This window comes from Heteronotia binoei, chromosome 1, assembly GCF_032191835.1.
Source record: "Heteronotia binoei isolate CCM8104 ecotype False Entrance Well chromosome 1, APGP_CSIRO_Hbin_v1, whole genome shotgun sequence".
NCBI lineage: Eukaryota > Metazoa > Chordata > Lepidosauria > Squamata > Gekkonidae > Heteronotia > Heteronotia binoei.
This window is the reverse complement of record NC_083223.1, coordinates 25415966-25436016: the sequence shown is the minus strand read 5'-3', so window position 1 is coordinate 25436016 and position 20051 is coordinate 25415966. Positions and strand designations below refer to the sequence as shown.

Below are 20051 nucleotides of genomic sequence, written 5' to 3'. Positions count from 1 at the left end.
TTGTGCCCTGGAGCACCACTTTTTCACCTCCCCTCTCCTGTGAAGTACAACATTTTAGGTGGCAACAGCAGAGGGGAGCTGAGAAATTCATGTGTGTGGGTGGAAATAATGCCATACACAGAAACACTCTGCTGGATCCAAACCAATTATTTCAACAGGATACCTGCACCCAGAAGGGAGGCGAAATGTGATTATGAAACTCTCAGGGTGTGTTTTCCTGTCGGATATTGTTTGAGACATCATTAGAAAATTGCAAGAGTTCTCTCTTTTGTATGCCTTGTCTTGATTTTCTTTTTATCGCAAGATGCAAATGTGCGACGTACCAAAATACTCTCCATTTTTCCACCTTCTAGAGCTACTTCCAGATTCAAAAGAGCTGCCTCCACTTCATCGGTTTCAGCTTCAGTTGTGAAATCTTGTGACCCTGATAATGACAGCTTGCAGATGTGATACTACAAACAGAGATAAAAAGGCAGAGTTGATGGAGCTGATGGAGTTGATGCCCTTCACATGCAGGGCAAAAAAGATTTGCCAGCTCCAGGCTGGAAAATACCTGGAGATTTTGGAGGTGGAGTTTGGGTATAGGAGAGATTTCAAAGTGCCACAGAATCCACCTTCCAAAGCGGCTGTTTTCTCCAGATGAACAGATCTCTGTTATAATAGTGGGAGATCTTCAGTCGCCACCTGGAGTTGGACAACCCTACCAGTAACACATTTTCAGAGTAACTTATCACTTTAGTTTACCCATTTTCCCCAATCTTCCCCTTCTTTCCTATTTCCGTTTTCTTTTCTGAGATCTACTACTTTCATTCTTCTTATTTGCGTTACTATTTTAAGGAAAACAAGGGCTAGGATGATTGAGCTCTCATGGATACACAAATACAGCAATTAAAGTGTTCCTGACTTACCAAGAGACAGTAATAGGGTTGCCAGGTCTGTGTTAAAAACACCTGGAGACTTTGGGGGTAGGTCTGGGAGAGGGTGGGGTTTGGCGAGGGGCCTCAGCATGGTACAACACCATAGAATCCACCCTTCAAATAAGTCATTTGCTCTAGGGGAGCTAATCTCTGCCAGCTGGAGATCAGTTGTAAAAGCCCCACCTGGAGGCTGGTAACCCACGGCAATAAGCCTACACCCAACTAAAATAACTGGAAAGAACATCATAGAATAGGTGTGCATCTAAAGATAAACAGCTTGAGTGAAGAGTCTATTTTGAATCCATAAACACCAATTTCTGAGGCCAGATGTTTAACATTCTTCAGAAAATCACACTCAAGAGCCACCAGTTTTTCCTTTTTTCCAGATTAGAATTCTAATTAGCTAGCCCTTGCAACAATCACCAAGTCACTTGTCCCCTTGACTAGAATAGTATTTTTGTTTTTTGAACTGTACACATGCACAAAAATGGATAGGTTTCTAATAAACTTTAACCAGAGGACAGTGTGTGTGAGAGAAAGAGAGAGAGGGAGGGAGGGAGGGAGGGAAACCTGCCTGAAGGACAGGGAAGATGGGAGAAAGGGGGTCAGATTTGTGTACAGCTGGAGTCGTGAAGATGGAAGGAAACAGGCTTAACATTACCACACACTCCACAGCAGAAAATAATGCACCGTCTTCTGCAGAAAGTGAGTTCAGTAGCACCTTAGAGACCAACAAGCTTTTTGGGGTGTAACTTTAGAGAGTTAAATCTTCTTTCATAAGATACCTGATGAAGGGAGCTTGAACTCTCAAAAATTATACCCCCAAAATCTTGTTGCTCAATCTCTAAGGGCCTACTGGATGAGAAGCTAGCTGTTCTACAGCAGAACAACATGGCCATCCTCTAAAACAAGAAATGTAAGTATCTGTAAAAAGTTCCCAAACATCTAAAATAAGTCCATATGCAGTTGCTGTCTGTAGGTCACATGTTCAAATATTAATAAGGTTGTAAGGTCTTTAATTCATTGGATTATGGAAGATGGGCACTTTTCTTTCCATTGTAGTAATATAAATATTTTTGCAATAGTAAGGTCAGGGAGGGTCCATTTTTGTTGACATCAGATAGCCTCATGGAGACAAGCAAATAGTTTAAATGTACATACACATCCTCAAAGATAAATTAATATTCCAATACAAAATTGATCCCAATAATTACTTTCTTTTCAAAAAGACCAAATAACTGGATGAGCTCATAATATATGTTTCAAAGACAAACCCATTAGCTACAACGCCAACAACTGAAAAACAGGCCCTTTGAGGAAACGCTGAGGGACTTGGGAATGTTCAATCCGGAGAAGAGGAGGTTGAGGGGGGGGGGGTGGCATGATGATAGCTCTCTTTTAAGAATTTGAAGGGCTGTCACTCAGAGGAGGGCAGAGAGCTGTTCCTGTTGGCAGCAGAGAAGACTCGCAATAATGGCTTTAAACTAAAGGCAAGAAGGTACTGGCTGGTTATTAGAAAAAAATTAGGGGTGTGGCCTAATATACAAAGGGGTTCCTGCTACAAAAAAAAAGAGCTGTTCAGCAGTGGAATCAGCTACTGAGGGAGGTGGTAAGCTTCCCCTCCCCGACAGTCTTTAAGCAGCAGCTGGACAAACACTTGTCAGGGATGCTCTAAGCTGATCCTGCATTGAGCAGCGGGTTGGACTAGATGGCCTGTATGGCCCCTTCCAGGTCTGTGATTCTATGAATTAGACACTTTACTTAGTCCTTTACTAAAAAGGTGCTATGGTGTCCAATATATCCAAAGCATTTTGCTAACTAAGCATATTGCTGTGAGGGCCACAGAAAGAACAGGTATGAAGTTTAGGGCCATATCCCATTGCTTTGGCAAAACAGGTGCCATGCAAAATCCTAACTTCACATACAGAAAGCAAAATCGAGGCTGCTATCATATGAATGTATCACTCCTGTTTTGAAACAAAACCACCCAGGTGAAGCACCTGCCCACATTCCAGAGTCCCTGGCCTGCTGCCTGCACATACCACAACAGCCGTTCCCCTGAATCCCATCAGGGAGCTCTGCAGCACCAATCCACAATGCAGACTTTGAAAATCAGCTCTCTGTTTCGTAACGCTGAGCTGGTTCAGATAGAAGGCAGCAGGGCTTTTTTTTACAGCAGGAACTCCTTTGCATATTAGGCCACACACCCCTGATGTAGCCAATTCTCTTGGAGCTTACAATTGAACCTGCTTGTTTCTGAGCAATGCAGCCTGTACTAAGAGCCCTGTATGCTCTTGGAGGATTGGCTACATCAAGGGCATGTGGCCTAATATGCAAAGGAGTTTTTGCTACAAAAAGGCCCTGGCTACATCAGGGGTGTGGCCTAATATACAAAGAAGTTCCTGCTACAAAAAAAAAAAGCCCTGGAAGGCAGTATACTACTGCTGCTATTTTAGATATATTTTCCAGCGCAGTGTTTCTTGACTTGAGGGCTGCAATCCAAAGATGGATGATGAGAGTGGGTTGCAGGTTGGCCCTCCCTAAGGGCCGCCCCTGCCATTTCGATTGTTCTGTTCTGTATTTTGGAAACCAAGATCTGAACTTGGAAACACTATCTTCCATGTCATGCATCAGTCGGTATTTTTTCTTCACAGCATGTACATGTTGATATGTCCTGATGATTGTTATGAGTCAATGAAAACCTTGGGGATTAGAAGGAGTAATGGAGAAGGAGAGAGTAGTAGGGTTGCCACCCCTGCACGAGAACAGGGGATCCTCCAATTTCATGTGCTCCTTCCTTCCTGTCACCAGCCAGCTGGCTGGCGGGGGAAACCGCATTGGTGATCAATTCTGGGAAAAGGAGGATATTCAGTTATATGTTTTAGGCAACAATCAAGCAGAGACAAATGAATTTCTTTCCCCTTTAAATTGCAAAGCAAAGAAGAGAGAGAGCCTCTTCATCCTTTCCTGCAGGTACAGAGGCAAACACAGGCTGCAAAAGCATACAGTTTGCATCTCACAGATGGGACAAAAAAAGATGATCATTTCCTGTTAGAGCTCTAAGAGCGTACTGTGCTTGTTGATCTGAATACTGCTGCCATATCTATTGCTATGGTTTTGACTAAAGAAGAATATTCCCCTAACAGATGTGGAATATGTCTTGATTGGGAAATTCACTTCTGGGGCAGAGTCAGACAAAGGCAGATAGACTGGAAGCTGAGAGCTGCTAGCTGCAGTCATTTGGAAACTGGGATCCAGTATGGGCGAGGGATGCACATGTGGCTGTCGAAGGATCACATGCAGGGGTCAGAGATCTTGACTATAGAACTATAGAACTCATATTAATATTGCTTGGGTTCATAAAGCTTTAGCAAATTTAAGGAAAAGCATAAAAGGGGTATTTGTGATAATACTGGAGAACATAAAGAGAGATAAAATCAGCATTTAAAATGGATCCTAAAATTAAGAAAGCACCACCAGCCCAAGCTACCCCTCCTGGCCTAGGGAAATCTGCTACTTCAGCATTGAATCAGGATGCTGTTGAAAAATTACATGCCACAATGTTGGCGGGTTTTAAGCAGAACCAGGAGGCTTTGGAAGAGATTCAGGCAGGATTAAAGGAAGATATTAGAAAAACAAATGAAAGGATGGATGAATTTCAAAGGCAAGTCCTAGCAAATGTACAACAAGCACATAAGTTGACGGCTAAGGTTGATGTGCTGGAGGAGCAGGGGAAAACTATGGCTGCTTCGATGAGAGAAGTTAAAAACACCACATCAGACTTAGAGGATAGACTGGATAAAATGGAAATGGACCAAGCGATGTATAAACTGAGATTTCAAAATGTGCAAGAAGAAAAAGGCGAAGATTTACATAAAATAATTGAAGAGATCTTGAACCCAGATGGGGAACAGGAGATGAAGGATATAGGCCTAGAAATTGATTGGATAAAAAGAATAGCAACGGCATATACAAAAAAGAACAACCTCCCAAGGGAAATTCACGTAAGATTTATGAGAGTTTCCACATGTGAGAAGATCCTGAGAACTTCAAGAGGAAATGAGATAATGTGGAAAGGAAACAAGATTAAAATCATGAAAGATATTCCCTGGAGGGTAAGACAAAGAAGAGAAGGCTACAGGAAGCTAGTGGCGTGGTTGGTTGACCAATCCATCTCCTTCAAATGGCTGATACCAGAAGGAATTTTTTTCGTGTACCAAGGTAAAAGATTCAACATAACATCCTCGGAGAAAGTGCAAGAGTTCTGGATGGAATATATTGATAATCAAGAGACTGAAACGGAAGAAGAGCAAGAAAGAGAAGAAGCTTCAAGCAGCACCTATAGGCAAAGTACAAAGAAGAAGAAAAATGGAAAAATAATGACAAGATCGCAAGCATCGAAAGAGAAAAGAGAGATATTAGATAGTAATCTAGGACAGAACAATGGATAAGAAGGGACTAAAGATAATATCAGTGAACATCAATGGCTTAAATGAACCGCATAAAAGGAGTAAGATATTTCTTCAGCTCAAGAAGACCCAGTCTGACATAATATGTATTCAAGAAACACACATCAAAAAGGAAGATCAAAGATATCTACAAAATAAGAAATTGGGTACCCTCTACCATTCTTCCGATCTCAGGAGAAAAAGAGGAGTAGCTATATATGTGAAAGAATGGATTAACTCTAAGCTACTCTATTGTGATGGTTCTGGCAGAATTGTGTTGGTGGAAGTCGAAGTGGAAGGTAAAAAGATGATTATAGGAAACATCTATGCTCCCCATAACAACCAAGATAAATTCTTTGCTGAATTGTATAAGAAGTTAATTGAATTTGAAAATACAAGTTATTGTATCCTGGGAGATTTCAATGCTGTACATGACGTTCTTAAAGATAAAAAAACTGGGAAGAAAGGGGGGGGGGAAAGGCTGCGTGGCCTACTTCCCCAAACCTTCTTTAAGATGGCAGATGAACTCAACCTGGTGGATACTTGGAGAATGAAGAATCCCCAGACGTCAGACTTTACCTTCCATTCTCAAGTGCATGATACATGGTCCAGATTGGACATGTGTTGGATGTCAATATCAGTGGCAATAGCAGTGGAACAGGCCGATATACTTCCAAAAGTTTTTGCTGACCACAACCCAATACAGATAACTCTGGGAAAGGCAACCCCCAGGACTCGTTGGACATTAAATACGCAAATCTTAAAAGATAAAGAATTTGTATTGGACTAAAAAAAAAGATAAAAGTGTTTTTTGAACAAAATCGGGAACATGATACTCCAATCCAAATAATATGGGACGCCTTTAAAGCTTTTTTTAGAGGTTTAGCAATTTCCTACTCAGCTAAAAAAAAGAAACAAAGAACCCAAAAGTATAATGATCTATTGGACAAACTACGTAGACAAGAAAACATCCAAAAAGTAAATAATACAGAACAGATTAAAACAAGGATCCACGCTTTGCAACACCAAATAAATCTACTGCTATCAGAGGAGCTTGAGAGGAAACTAAAATGGACTAGACAAAATTACTTTGAGAACGCGAATAAAACTAGTAGATGGTTAGCCTTCAAGCTGAGAAAAGAAAGAGAAAAAAAAGTTATCAGATCATTGAAGGATGAGAACCAAATAGAAATGGTCAAAGAGGAACAATTGAAAGAAATTGTGAGGAAATTTTATCTGAAGCTATATAAGAACCAGCAAGTATCTGAGCCCCAGCAAGATGAATATTTAAAACAAGCCAAGATGAAACAAATTACAAACCAGCAACGGGAATCTCTGGAAAATCCGATAACAATGCAAGAAATTGTGGAAGCGATTCAAGGCCAGAAAAATAATAAGACTCCTGGTTTAGATGGTTTGCCGATTGAGTTTTATAAGTGTTTTGAAGAGGTGCTTTTAATACCATATAAACGTGTTTTGGAAGGAATAAGAGAGACAACTAAAATACCTGAATCATGGCTGGAGACGTTAATTACATTAATATATAAAGGTGGGACTGAACCTACAGACATTAAAAATTACAGACCGATCTCATTGCTGAACGTGGATTACAAAATTTATGCGACCATACTAACAAACAGGCTTAAAAAGATTATCCCGAATATTATACACGAAGATCAATCTGGTTTTATTCCCGGAAGAGTAATGAGACAAAACGTTAGAATATTAATGAGTGTTCTGGAATACTATAAAGAACATCCAGATAAACAACTTGCGGTAATTTCATTGGATGCAGAGAAAGCTTTCGATAATGTAAATTGGAGCTTTATTTTCAAAACCTTAACATCAATTGGCTGTGGAGAAAACTTTGTAAACTTGATCAGGTCTATTTATGCAAGCCAAAAAGCGAGAATAAATGTTAATGGCTCCCTGACGGACCCAATAAAGATTGAGCAAGGCACAAGGCAAGGCTGCCCGCTGTCCCCTATTCTCTTTGTTCTAGCATTGGAACCGTTACTGCAAATGATCAGAGAAGATTCGGAAATCAAAGGAGTGAGAATTAAAAAGGAAATCTATAAAACGCAGGCTTTTGCTGATGACATATTAATTACGTTGGAAAATCCAAACTCCTCAATTGGAAAGTTGATGTCTGCCTTAAAACAATATGGGGAAGTAGCAGGTTTCAAAGTCAACTATCAAAAAACTAAGTTCTTAGCTAAAAATATGACGAAAGAACAAATATCTGAATTAGAAGTTGAATCAGGATTTGCCTATGAAAAAATAAATAAATATTTAGGTATAAATTTAACAGCAGAACTGAAAACCCTGGTAAGAGATAATTATGAAAAAATATTAAAAGAAATTAAAACTGACTTAGAAAAATGGAATGAACTGCAAATCTCTTTACTGGGAAGGATTGCAACAGTCAAAATGAATATACTGCCGAGAGTGCTGTTTTTATTTCAGATGATCCCTATCATCCTCCCAAAATCCTTTTTCAAACAACTTAACAAAATAGTGGCAAAATTTGTTTGGCAAAACAAAAAACCTAGGATCAAACTGAAAGTCCTACAAGATAAGAAGGAAAGAGGTGGGTTTGCCCTACCAGAGTGGCAGATCTACCACAAAGCGTGCATCTTGACTTGGATCAAAGACTGGCTGTTATTAGAAAATAAAAGACTTTTAACTCTGGAAGGTGCGGACCTTGTTAAAGGTTGGCACTCGTATATATGGTACGAAGACCCCAAAAAAGGGAGCATCTTTTTTAGACACGAAATAAGAAAGTCTTTGTTCAAGATTTGGGCTGAAATTAAAAAACAAGTATATAGATATACTCCCAGATGGCTCTCCCCAGTGGAAGCTTCAGTGCACCCCAATCTTTTTTGTTGGGGAAACCACCTTACTTATGAATCGCTACTGGATCCCAAACACGAATTGAAAATCGAGGAAAATGTGGATATGGATTGGTGGCTTAAAATGCAAGTTAAATCAAGATATAAAAAGGACAATGAAGTAGGATTCTCCAAAAAGTTAAATGAATTTGATTGCATTATACTAGGAACTGACTGGAAGCTTACTTCAAAAATATATAACTGGTTACTCGATTTGAAAATGCAAGACGAAAATGTGAAGGAAAATTGGATTAAATGGTTACAGGATTTTGGTTATACCATCGAATTAAGCGAATGGGAGAAAATATGGAAAGAGAATTTAAGATTGACAAAATCTGCCCAGCTAAAAGAAAATCTATATAAGATGGCTCATCGATGGTATTTTACCCCAGAAAGGCTTTCCAAAGCCTTCCCAAATGTATCGGATAAATGCTGGAAGTGTGGTAAAGTAAAAGGTTCTTTGTTCCATATATGGTGGAAATGTGACCTTGCAAAAAAATACTGGGTGCAAGTTTCGCTTTGGTGTAAAAAGATGTTAAAGATTAATATCCCGCATGTGCCAGAATTGTACCTTTTGAACATATGTAAAATCCCTATATCTAAAACAGCGAAAAAGTTATTGTTTTATATTATTACAATAGCGAGGACCTTATTTGCTAAATATTGGAAAACGTCTCAGATACCATCCAAAAGAGAGTTTATGTTAAATCTTTTAAATGCTGCAGAAATGGATATGTTAACATGTAGATTGAATGACGGGAACATGGAAGAGTGTGAGAAAACGTGGTATCCAATGTATGAATGGGCAAAAAAATTGGGATTTGAATGGTCTTGAATAGAGATATTAATATTACAAATATTTAGTTTCTTGTATATTCGCTCCAGAAGATAAAATGTATATAGGATTATGAATAACATATTTTTTGTTGTTGTTATTGTTGTAAATGCTGAATTGTTGTTTAGTTGTTATTTCTTTGGTTGTTTATTGTTGTTGTCTTCTTTTTGTTGTTGTGCAATGTTATAATAAAAAAAAATGTAAAAAAAAAAATAAAATAAATTGCAAAGCAAAGAAGAGAGAGAGCCTCTTCATCCTTTCCTGCAGGTACAGAGGCAAACACAGGCTGCAAAAGCATACAGTTTGCATCTCACAGATGGGACAAAAAAAGATGATCATTTCCTGTTAGAGCTCTAAGAGCGTACTGTGCTTGTTGATCTGAATACTGCTGCCATATCTATTGCTATGGTTTTGACTAAAGAAGAATATTCCCCTAACAGATGTGGAATATGTCTTGATTGGGAAATTCACTTCTGGGGCAGAGTCAGACAAAGGCAGATAGACTGGAAGCTGAGAGCTGCTAGCTGCAGTCATTTGGAAACTGGGATCCAGTATGGGCGAGGGATGCACATGTGGCTGTCGAAGGATCACATGCAGGGGTCAGAGATCTGCTGCCACCTAGAAGGGTGCCTCCTTGCATCCATTTGCATAGCTTGAAAATAAGACAGACACTGAAGTCAGGAAGGGATTTTCTCCAGGCCAGTTTTGCCAGGATCATGGAGGGTTTTTTGCCATCTGGGCATGGAGCAGGGGTTACTGGGGATAGGGGGGAGAGGTATTTTTGAATTTCCTGCATTGTGCAGGGGATGGACTAGATGACCCTGGATATCCCTTCCAACTCTATGATTCTATGATTCCAAAGTCACTGTAAGTCTCCAGGAGTCTCTCCTCCAAAGGAAGTGAAACCACACTGTGTGGCTCCTACAACGTCTGACTGCTTTGGAAATGGAAGCACGTACAACTCTCCCCGCTCCAGGATATTCTGCATTTCAGTTTTAGTATGGTTAAAGCAGCTTTACAAAAGTTTAACCTCCAAATGTCATACAGGATTGAGGTATCTGTTAATAATTTACATGGGCATAAACGGCATTTGCAAACTAGCAAATTGCTATTGAAAGTGTGTGCAGGGCTCACACAGAACAGTCAATACAGGATTCCTTCATCATGCTCCTGTCTTGGCTGGTGCCTGCCCTGACAAGAAAACTGGTTTGGCAACTTAATGTTCGAGTCCATACTTGCAATGCAGCAAAGATGAAGGTCTCTTCCTCTGTGCAGTCAATTTCTTCCAGCAGGATAGCCCATCGGGCCTGTTCGTACAGCTGGTTGATCCGAATCGCATCATACTGGCAAAAAAAGTGCAGCACTTAGAGGCAAGTCCTAAGTCAGTACTAGTAAATATTTCAAATAAATATGCCACCAAGTTACGGCTTTAAACTCTATTGTTTAGTATAAGACACCCACTCGTCCCTCTCACCACATGACAAATGTTTTTATCCCTTAGGCAATCCTATGCATTTGCATTGGGGTGTGAATTCCACTGAACTAAATGCAACTTAGTAAACATGCCCTAGGGTCATGGTTTCTGCCTCCTGAGCTGGGAAGGAGACAGTAGCATCACATGGGGATGCAAGTCTGAGTCTACGGGTAATGGGTTATCCGCAGTCAATTACAGATTATTGCCTTTGTTGTATGTCCTAGCCAAAATCATAGGAGTCGTCTCTACTGCCTGTGCCATAGCACTAATGCCACATACATTAGAATATTACAATAATCCTTAATAAAACAAAATCCTCCTATGATTACAATAATCCTTAATGAAACAAAACCTTCCCCACCCTCAAGAAAATGACTGCAGCTCAAACCCCATTAAAAGTCCTAGCAAATAAAACAGCCTTACTGCACCTCTGAAAAGCTTCTAAGGATAACCCACCCTCACCTCCTCAGGGAGCCTGTTCCACAAAATGGGAGCTACCACTGAAAAGATACCAAGAGGCTTCAGTAGATTCCAGGTGGGTTATCTTAAGCAGTCAAAAGATGGCAAGTAAAGGACCCTTGGTGCACAGGGGTGTATGAAGAGATAGAGTCCTTCAGATATATAGGTTCTGGGTCACAAAGGGTTTTAAGTTTCATAACCAGCCCCTCCAATTGAACTTGCTTGTTTCTAAGCAGCCAATACAGCCAGATCAATAAATGCACTGCTGTCTTCAGGCCTGTAGCTACAGTGGGGCCCGGGGGGGGAGGCAGGCCATTGCATCCAACCCCCCCTTCCACCAGAATGGCCCCTCCATTGGAGGGCCTCCAAGCGGCTCCAAAGCAGCAGCAGCAGGAGGTGGCTGTCCCTGAGGCAAAACAGGCCAGGTGCCATGACCCTCCTACTCCAGAGCTGGGTTCCACTTCCTTCAGAGGGGGGGCGAAGCTAGTTTGAGTTGGGGCAGCTCTCTGCCTAATGACTCGGCATTCCCATTTGGAGGCAAGGTAGCCGTGAGAGAGTGTCGGGAGCACCAAAGACTGAGCAGCGTCTTTCCTTGCCTGGGTCCCTCCCACCAGTCCATGCAGGCAGCTTGGCAAGCCACACCAAACAGCCCCTCAAGCCCCCAACTCTGTGCAGAGGAGTTACTATGTCAACCAGCGATAACCACGCTCCCAAGGCGTCATTACCCAAAGACATCCAACTAGCCCTTTTTAAAAAGGGAGGGGGGCCTTTAAAAGTGTATACAACTCCTGCAGGCGGTGGGGGGGGGGGGGTGGAGAGCACAAAAGGGAAGAAAATCACACTTCCAGAGGAGGGGGGGAACTTCGCTTTCCTCCTCCCTCCGTGTCCTGTTTTCATCTCACCTGCCCCCTCTTGTTGGTTTCCAGCTTTCCTTTAGGGGCCTTTTGAAAGGCAAGGACAGTCCTGAAGACGTCCCCTGCCTTCTCTGCTTGACCTTTTAAATTTATCTTTAATTTTTTTTTTAGTTTGTGACATCATTTTGGGCTCCATGGCCCCTCCACCTCAAATTTTCTGGCTACGGGCCTGTATTCCGAACTAATTGCAGTTTAAATGCAAACCTCAGCATGTTTACTCAGAAGTAGGTCCTGTTGAGGTCAATGGGGCTCTCTCCCTACTAAAAGTATGTCTAGGATTGTATTCTCAGCCAACCATATCCTATTTTACTCGCAAAACACATATGAGAATCAGAACTTCCGTGTTTCTACTCATATTCCTGAACTCCATGAAAGCCACGCATGGCTTCTGAGCCACAGTTGTGCCACAGGTCTGGGCAGCTGATGAGCTGAATGTCCCTATGCTCTCATAACCCCAGAGAGTTATGGGTAACACTGAGGTAATACATTAGTGGTGTAGAGATATGACCAGCTCCTGTGCATATAGTGGTGCCCCCCATGCCAGCTTTAAATTTCTGATTTAAACTGCTCTCTTCCCATAGTTGCATTAAACACTGCAATGGAAAAAGGCAAGTATACAAGTTATACCTTTCTTTTTTCTGTCACAGAATTAATAGGAGCTGTAACTGTGTGTATGTGTGGCAGATTAAATTATTAAAAGAGCAGGTTTTAATCCCTCACCCCACACCAGTTTACTGATTTCAAGTGTTTTCTTCCCACAGCTGCATTAACCTTTGCAATGAAAAAAAACCAGACATCCATTATCATACCTGTCTTTTGTCACCTATGGGATTAATAGCAGTGCGTGTGTATGGGGGGCAGATTAAATTAAGGAAATAATGCAGTGGGGAAGATTTAAGTCCCTCTTGCCCCCAGCATCACTGCCTTAAGGACTCCTCAGTAATTGTGCAGGGGAGGGGAGTGAACAGGAGGTATGATGAAAAATATTCCTTATCTCATGTAGTCTGACTGTGACTTGCAACAACTTGGTTCAGATATGGCATAATTATAGCAATCCTGCGCCAGTGAAGCTCAGTTTCAAGCACTGTTGCCAAAGATTAAAGAATATATCAGCAGGAGAAGCTATGACTCCTTCCTAAGATTGTCTCCAAGTGCAATGCTGTGCAGAACTGTAATGGTCTGGTTTGGAAACCAGGGCACATGTTAGGGCAGGAGTTACAGGGGCAGGATTTTTACTGTTTATCTGCATAAAGATCAGCACTCAGATTGCAGCTTCAAGACAGCTGTTCCCTCTCATCTCATTAGAAAGCTCACTGTTTTTGTTTTTGACTTCAATTTCTTCCATTTGATCTGCAAACAGCTTCAATAACAGCCAATTGTAAAAGAATTGTGGGAATCACATCCCTGATATGTTGATCTGCTACAAAATGGCTCCATAAAATTTCAAACTGGGTTGATATTTTTTATCAGAAATGGAAATCCAAAGTCTGGCACGATGACAGGAATGATCAAAGTAAATTTGGGTGAAACAGAATACTATCCATATATGGCAGAAAAGATATTTTTGGAAAGGGGTTGGATTCAGTTTCTTGCTTCTCTGTTATCTACTATAGCATACAAGTGTGAGACTAACTTTATATCTTTAACAATGCAATCCTAAACAAAATTTTAGCCTTCAAAGTCCATTTGAAGTCAGTGGGCTTAGTAGGATAGAGATTTGCTTAGGACTGTGTTGTCAGCAGTGTTCCCTCTAAGCTGAGTTAGTATGGGCTAGCTCACAGATTTTTAGCCTCCGGCTCACACATTTTTGTCTTAGCTCAGGAAAAATGGTCTCAGAGCACAATAATTTATGCAGTAGCTCGCAACTATAAGGCCAGTAGCTCACAACTTTAATACCAGTTGCTCACAAAGTAGAATTTTTGCTCACAAGACTCTGCAGATTATAGGGAACATTGGCTGTCAATCATGTTACTAGAATGCATAAAGTTAGACTGATTCTGCGGTAGCAGTTGCTCTGCCCCTGGGCTTCTGCTTTCCCTGGCTCAGCCAATCGATTCCCTACCAGTCGCTCCATGGCTGTATTTTGACCTGCGTCTCCTCTGATTTCCCCCGTGTCTTCCTGTTCTCTAAAAACAAGATCAGGAAGACGTGGGGGAAATTGGAGGGAGATGTGGGTCAAAACGCAGCCGTGCAGCAATAGGTGGGGAATCCATCAGATGAGCCGGGGAAAGCAGAAGCCTGAGAGCAGAGTGACTGCTACTGCAGAATCAGTCTTAGTATTACTCAGGAAGAACTTGCAAGAAGTGCTCTGTCTCTCTCTGTACGTGAATGTGTGTAAAGTGCCATCAAGTCACAACCAACTCCATAGAGTTTTCAAGGCAAAAGACAAGGTGGTTTGCTATTGCCTGCCTGTAGTTAATAGTTGCCTGCTATTGCCTTGCCTGTATTGCTATTGTCTGAGCAACCCTGGGCTTTCTTGGTGGTCTCCCATCCAAGTACTATTCAAGCACCATTTGCTTCTGAGATCTGATGAGATCATGCTAGCCAGGTGAGGGCGAAGAAGTGCTAGATAACTGAAAACAAACAAACACCTTACCTGCAAAGAAACAAGAAACAGATTCTTTTAGGATCATGAAACAAAATTATGAAACTGAGAAGTGATACCCAAAATGAATTTTCAAGGGAAATGCAATTGCCTTTTTTTCTCATGTTTCATGATTCAATGTTGGAAGCCACCAGTTGAATCCAACCAGCTTTCCTGCAGGTGAAAAAGGAAGGAGCAGTTCCCTCTGTGTATCCAAAATGATTCTACTGAGGAGCATGGTTCCTGTGTGTACAAAAGCCATGGGGCACAGTAGCTGAGGTAAGGAGGAGAACTGAGTGAAAGAGAGTTGAAAGAGCTGATTGGATTCAACACTACAGTTGTACTTTCTTCAATCTGAATGTTTGTGTATTTTGCCTTATGCAACCCTGGCAGGTGAGGTGGCTTCTCCTTTGTAATTAGATCAATTTATTTTACATAATGTATGTAAACAAAATTGGGATGGTATGGTAATACATAGAAGGTACAAAACACACCTGGGTAACTACGAGATAAAATATACATTTCTAGACAAACCTTGATCTGTGCTTTTTACACTAAAAAATATGACAAACTTTGAAGGAATGTTCTGCAAGTTTCTTACTTTTGCGTTCAAATCGAAGAATGTGTAATATTTAAAGCGTAGCAACAGCTGATCTTCCTCCTGGATCCCTTGTTCCATAAGCGATCGAGATGAATCTAGCCACCTGGAAGAAAGACAAAAACACACACAAAAAATGAGTTCCACCCAGCTGAGGTGAATGGGAAATTTTTAAAACTACAGCTCTTCAGGATTGCTTCCTGAAGAAGCAATTCAGCTTCTAAGATTTGCACACAGCAAGCTGCCACTTCCTAATGACCAAGACGTTTTCCAGTTCTTCTCAGACCAGGCATATCAAATGGCACATAAAATATTTTTTTAGGGAAGGGGCGTAGGACTCTTCCATCTCTCACAAACATTGCATTCTGCAACTGTTGGGGTTGTTTGGCCCTCTTGCAATTTAGCACACATAAAAATTCAAGCAAAATTTCATGATCCTTCCGATAGAGGATATTTTAAAATCCATTTGAAATATTCCTTACACACTCAAGTTCATTTTTATTATTTCTGTTTTAAATATTTCTAGGGAAAGGCATGAGAGGAGATACATGAGGGGGTGCAGAAGTGTCAATAAGCAACATCGATGACTGTGGAGGATGCTGTGGAGTGATTCTGGACACAGGAATGTCACTCACTAAGGAAAGCCTCATTCACGGCTGAGGAAACCCTGGCTGGGTTTTATAGATTTGTTATCTTTCTTTCTTTTTTCCCAGCCTGGAATTTGAGGGTTGCCAGGAAGTTGCCTGTCCAGGCACTGTCCATACACAGACCTGCTTAACATCAGCAAGGTCACTGCACACCTGTGCAAGCACCAGTTGTTTCCATCTCTGGGGTGACGTTGCTTTCACGACAGACTTTTTACGGGGTGGTTTGCCACTGCCTTCTCCAGTCATCCATGCTTTCCCCCCAGCAAGCTGGTACTCATTTTATCGACCTTGGAAGGATGGAAGGCTGAGTCAACCTCGAGTCAACTACCTGAACCCAGATTCCACTGGGGATTGAACTCAGGTCGTGAACAGAGCTTAGGACTGCAGTACTGCAGCTTTAACACTCTGCGCCATGGGGCTCAGGGAGAAAAGCAGAATATAAATAAACAAATGCAAATTTGCTCGCATCCGTCCATCATTGTTGTATTTACCTGTCTTCTCCTGTCTCTGAGAGCAAAAAGGACCATCAAATTGCAAGTGATTCATGGGCAAGAGGCAAACAGAGGTGGTTTGCCACTGCCTGCCTCTGTGTCGCAACCCCATGGTCTCCTATCCAAGTACTAACCAGGGCTGCCCTGCTTGGCTTCTGAGCTCTGATGAGTTCAGTCCACCTTGGGCCATCCAGATCAGGGTCCGTCTATCTCTACCTTCTAGAGACTTCTTCCTGTACTGAGGAAATCTTGATGTAAGGTCCTTTGGGCAAGGATTACCCCCTGCCCCTTTGCTTAGATACCAAACTACACTAACACTAACAGCACTATATTAATAACAGCCATTTTTTGAAGCAAAATTGTCTTTCCTAATGTGGAAATCAGCCTTAAGTGGACCATCATTCCAGGATTGGGAACAGAAGACATCATGTGACTTGGGCCAGCAACTCTCCCTCAGCCTCACCTACCTCAAGAGTTTGTTGTTGTGAGGATAAAATGGAACAGGAAAGAGTTATGTTGAGAAGACCATTTCTATTTTTGGGGCTCAAACTTTCTGACAGAAATTATACAAGTCTGAAGATACCTTATGTGAAAATGCCTTGTACAGACACCTCCCTCTTCAGAACTGACTAATCCAGATGCTTAACAGAGGCATCCCTTACCCAGCGCTGAGCTTGGCTTTGTCAACTAAAGTTCGGGGCTGGTACATTTCCACAAGTGTTTCTGGTGTACAGATGGGTTGGTTGGAAGCAAGGTTGTTCCAGTTCTGTTTGGCTAGCAGGCTGTCCCCGAACCATGCAAGTGTCGAAGAGTCAGGCGTACCACTGGTTGGACTGTAAATGGGACTCATGGTTTTGCTGTATAAGCCAGGACTTGCTGGAATATTAGACAGGAAAAAACCACTCAGTCTGGGACAGCATTGAATGTCAAAAAGTAAGAGCATTTTCTACAAAGAGGCAGAACTTCATCGCTGCAAGATCACATGACTCCATATAAGTCATCTAAGTACATTATGGCCACATTAAAGTTCAGTTTGCCTCTAAGTCTCAGTAGTAAAACAGACAAAGCCTCAGGTTTTGAGGGGGCCTGGGCAAAATGGCTTTCTGTAGGCCCCTTTATATGCAAACACATGCCACACATTTCCAGGGTTGTAAGGGTGAGACTACAGGGGAAAACTTCCAAGGGCCCTAGTCTTCCAGGGAGCTGAGCAAGCTCTGGCTAAAAATTCTGCATTCTCTTAAAAAGGGAGGTAGGGTTCTCAGCCTCCTGTTGGGGGTGGGGTTTCCCCCCGTTTTGGGGCTCCCAACCTGCCAGCATGGAGCTGGCCAGCAAGGAAATCCCCACCTTTGAAGAGCACTGTTGGTGCTCAAGGATGGTTGATGCCCTGGTGCGATGATGTCACCCAGAAGTGATGTCATCAAGCCAGGCACATTGCATGGGGGATGCTCTAGAATTTGGGTAAAGATTTTTGATATCATTGTGCCATGTGTGTGAGAAACATTCCTCACCAGGAGCCAGGTAAGACCTGGCAACCTTGGAGGGAAGAGAGAGTGTGTATAACTGTTCTTCAGGCTAGTCACTATCTCTCAATTCCTCAGAACTGCCTACTACACAGGCTGTTGTGAATATAAAATGGAGGAGGACAAAAATAGTAAGTCATGTGATTTCTTTTCAGACAATATTTGGTCTGTGTCTGTGCAGTCCCACATGGGAGACTACCAACCTAATTTATCTGGTGGTGAGGTGAACCATCTGATGCTTGGTTCCAAAAATTCAGAATGTTCCCTTCCGCATTGCGGTTGGTCACAAAATAGTTCCTGTTCACATTGGTCTCCCTGCACCCACTGGGAAGACGGGTCATGATAATTTGGGATCTGTGCTCCAGACGTAAACCGGGGACAGAGTATGTGAAACTGTCTGTAGTGTTGGTTCTGTCTCTGCAGTCTTGGAAACTGCAGATTTTGGTTCCTATCTAATTGTGAGGGTCAAGGGTCCTGATGTGCAATTTATGCTAAGACTTCAACATATTTTTTAGCAGGTAGTTCATATGTACACCTGTTCGGGGCCATTTCCAGTGTTTTGGAACACATTCTAGTCCAACTGAACTGCAGAACCAAACAAGTAGAAACCACAGATGTCACACAAGATGCATATCTGAAACACAGTTGTGGTGCTGGAACTATCGGTTGCTTCACCTGGGTATACCGTTTAACTGCCAGGTTGTTAGAAGCTGAACGAGCCTTTTCCCACAGTGCGGTTTTTAACTGTGATGCTCTCTCAGCTCTAACTTTGGGAGTGGACTGCTGGCAGATGGAATATGCCAGTACATTATGACCTTCCCCCAAGCAAATCAGGCACACCTTGTGCTCACTGGTCTTTGTCACCTTTGTGATGCCACTGCCTTTCTCTGCAGAGTCTTCCTTGGTGATCTCCCACCCAAGTCCCCAACCCTGTTGAACTTTCGAGATCTGATGAAGTAGGGCCATTCTATGCCACCTTCCTTCCCAAAACTGATGTGACCTACTTTGAATAGATTAATGCCTTTGAGAAAGTTAGAGAAGAGATGCAATAACAGATGAAGAAATGGCAGAGCTTAGCTGTTCTAACAGAGTTGCTTTGCCCCAAATAGCAGTAAAACCAATGTGAGCAGATTGGGCGAGTGGAACCTTTACGGCTCTTCTGAGAGACAGTGTGGTCAGAGGGTCAGCCAGGATTTGGGCAACCCAGGTTCAAATCTCCATTCTGCCACGGAAGCTCACTATGTGATCATTCACTCTCTCAATCAAAGCTATATCACAGGGTCGTTGTCAGGATAAAAATGAGACACTGTATACACACCCTGAGCTCCTTGGAGGAAGGGCTGGCTAAAAACATGATAAATAGTGTAAGATAGCAGGGTGGAGTGGATAGTAAATCGGACTTGGGAGATCTGGTTCAAATCTCGACAACACGTAACTGACCTTGAGTAAATCAGACTCAGTTCTTGTGAAGACGAACAAGGCAAATGGATGTGCAACCCTTTACAAATATAAACTGCAGATTAACTGATATGAAAAGTAAATAAGAAATCATTGTAAGATTTCTCTATCCTCTACAGTGCAAGGTCTTACTTCGGTGAAGAAATCAGCCTGGGTGTGCCATTTCCCCCCACATTTTACCAACAAGGCTCTGTTAGGGATTCTGATTTAGATAGTTTCTTACACCCTGTGTGTCTGGCAACAATGGCTTAGCTCATATCATCCAGTGCCTAAATATAAGTTGCTATCCAGAAGAAACACACTTTGTGATTAGCTCACTGTCAATTATACTGTGATTTCATTTTCATGTTCACACCCAACAACTAGTAGTCACTGGCAAGGTCTATGAGTTGTGCCTTGGCCAGATGTTACTTCTAGGTAAGGCTCATGCAAGAAATTGTTCATTGCTGCTGCTGCGGCTCTCTCTGTATTATCTCCAGTTTGCTCCACAGCTTTTTTGGGATCAAAGCATCTATTTCTAAACTCAGAAAGTTGTTTGGAGCTTTGACTGCTGCCTGATCACCAGCTCTTCAGCACCTAACTGCACACCATTCTTCCTCTGCTGTGGTTCCCCAAACTAATCACTGGCTGTTCCTAGAGACCAAATTTTTGGTTCTGATTTTCTAAAATGTCCATACTGATGTTGCTTGACTTCCCACTCTCCTTCACCTTCTTGCTTTAACCTTGATTCCAATACAGGCTGCTAGCCCTCCAGTTCCAAATGTCCAAAACTCCACAATGTCTACCTGTGAAGTTGTTGGTATGTCACCAAACAA

General features: G+C 42.0%; 1 protein-coding gene across 2 annotated transcripts in view; it reads right to left on the bottom strand.

Moving 5' to 3' along the window:
• The window catches only part of FERMT1 (FERM domain containing kindlin 1), a 124092-nt gene that overhangs the window by 25067 nt on the left and 78974 nt on the right, over nt 1–20051 (bottom strand). For both annotated transcript variants that reach the window (XM_060232676.1, XM_060232667.1), the window contains exons 5-8: nt 16921–17134; nt 15124–15226; nt 10327–10434; nt 324–452 (exon numbers count right to left, since the gene is read on the bottom strand). In XM_060232676.1, coding sequence (XP_060088659.1) covers nt 324–452; nt 10327–10434; nt 15124–15226; nt 16921–17134 — 554 coding nt within the window. The remainder of the gene's footprint in view (nt 1–323; nt 453–10326; nt 10435–15123; nt 15227–16920; nt 17135–20051) is intronic.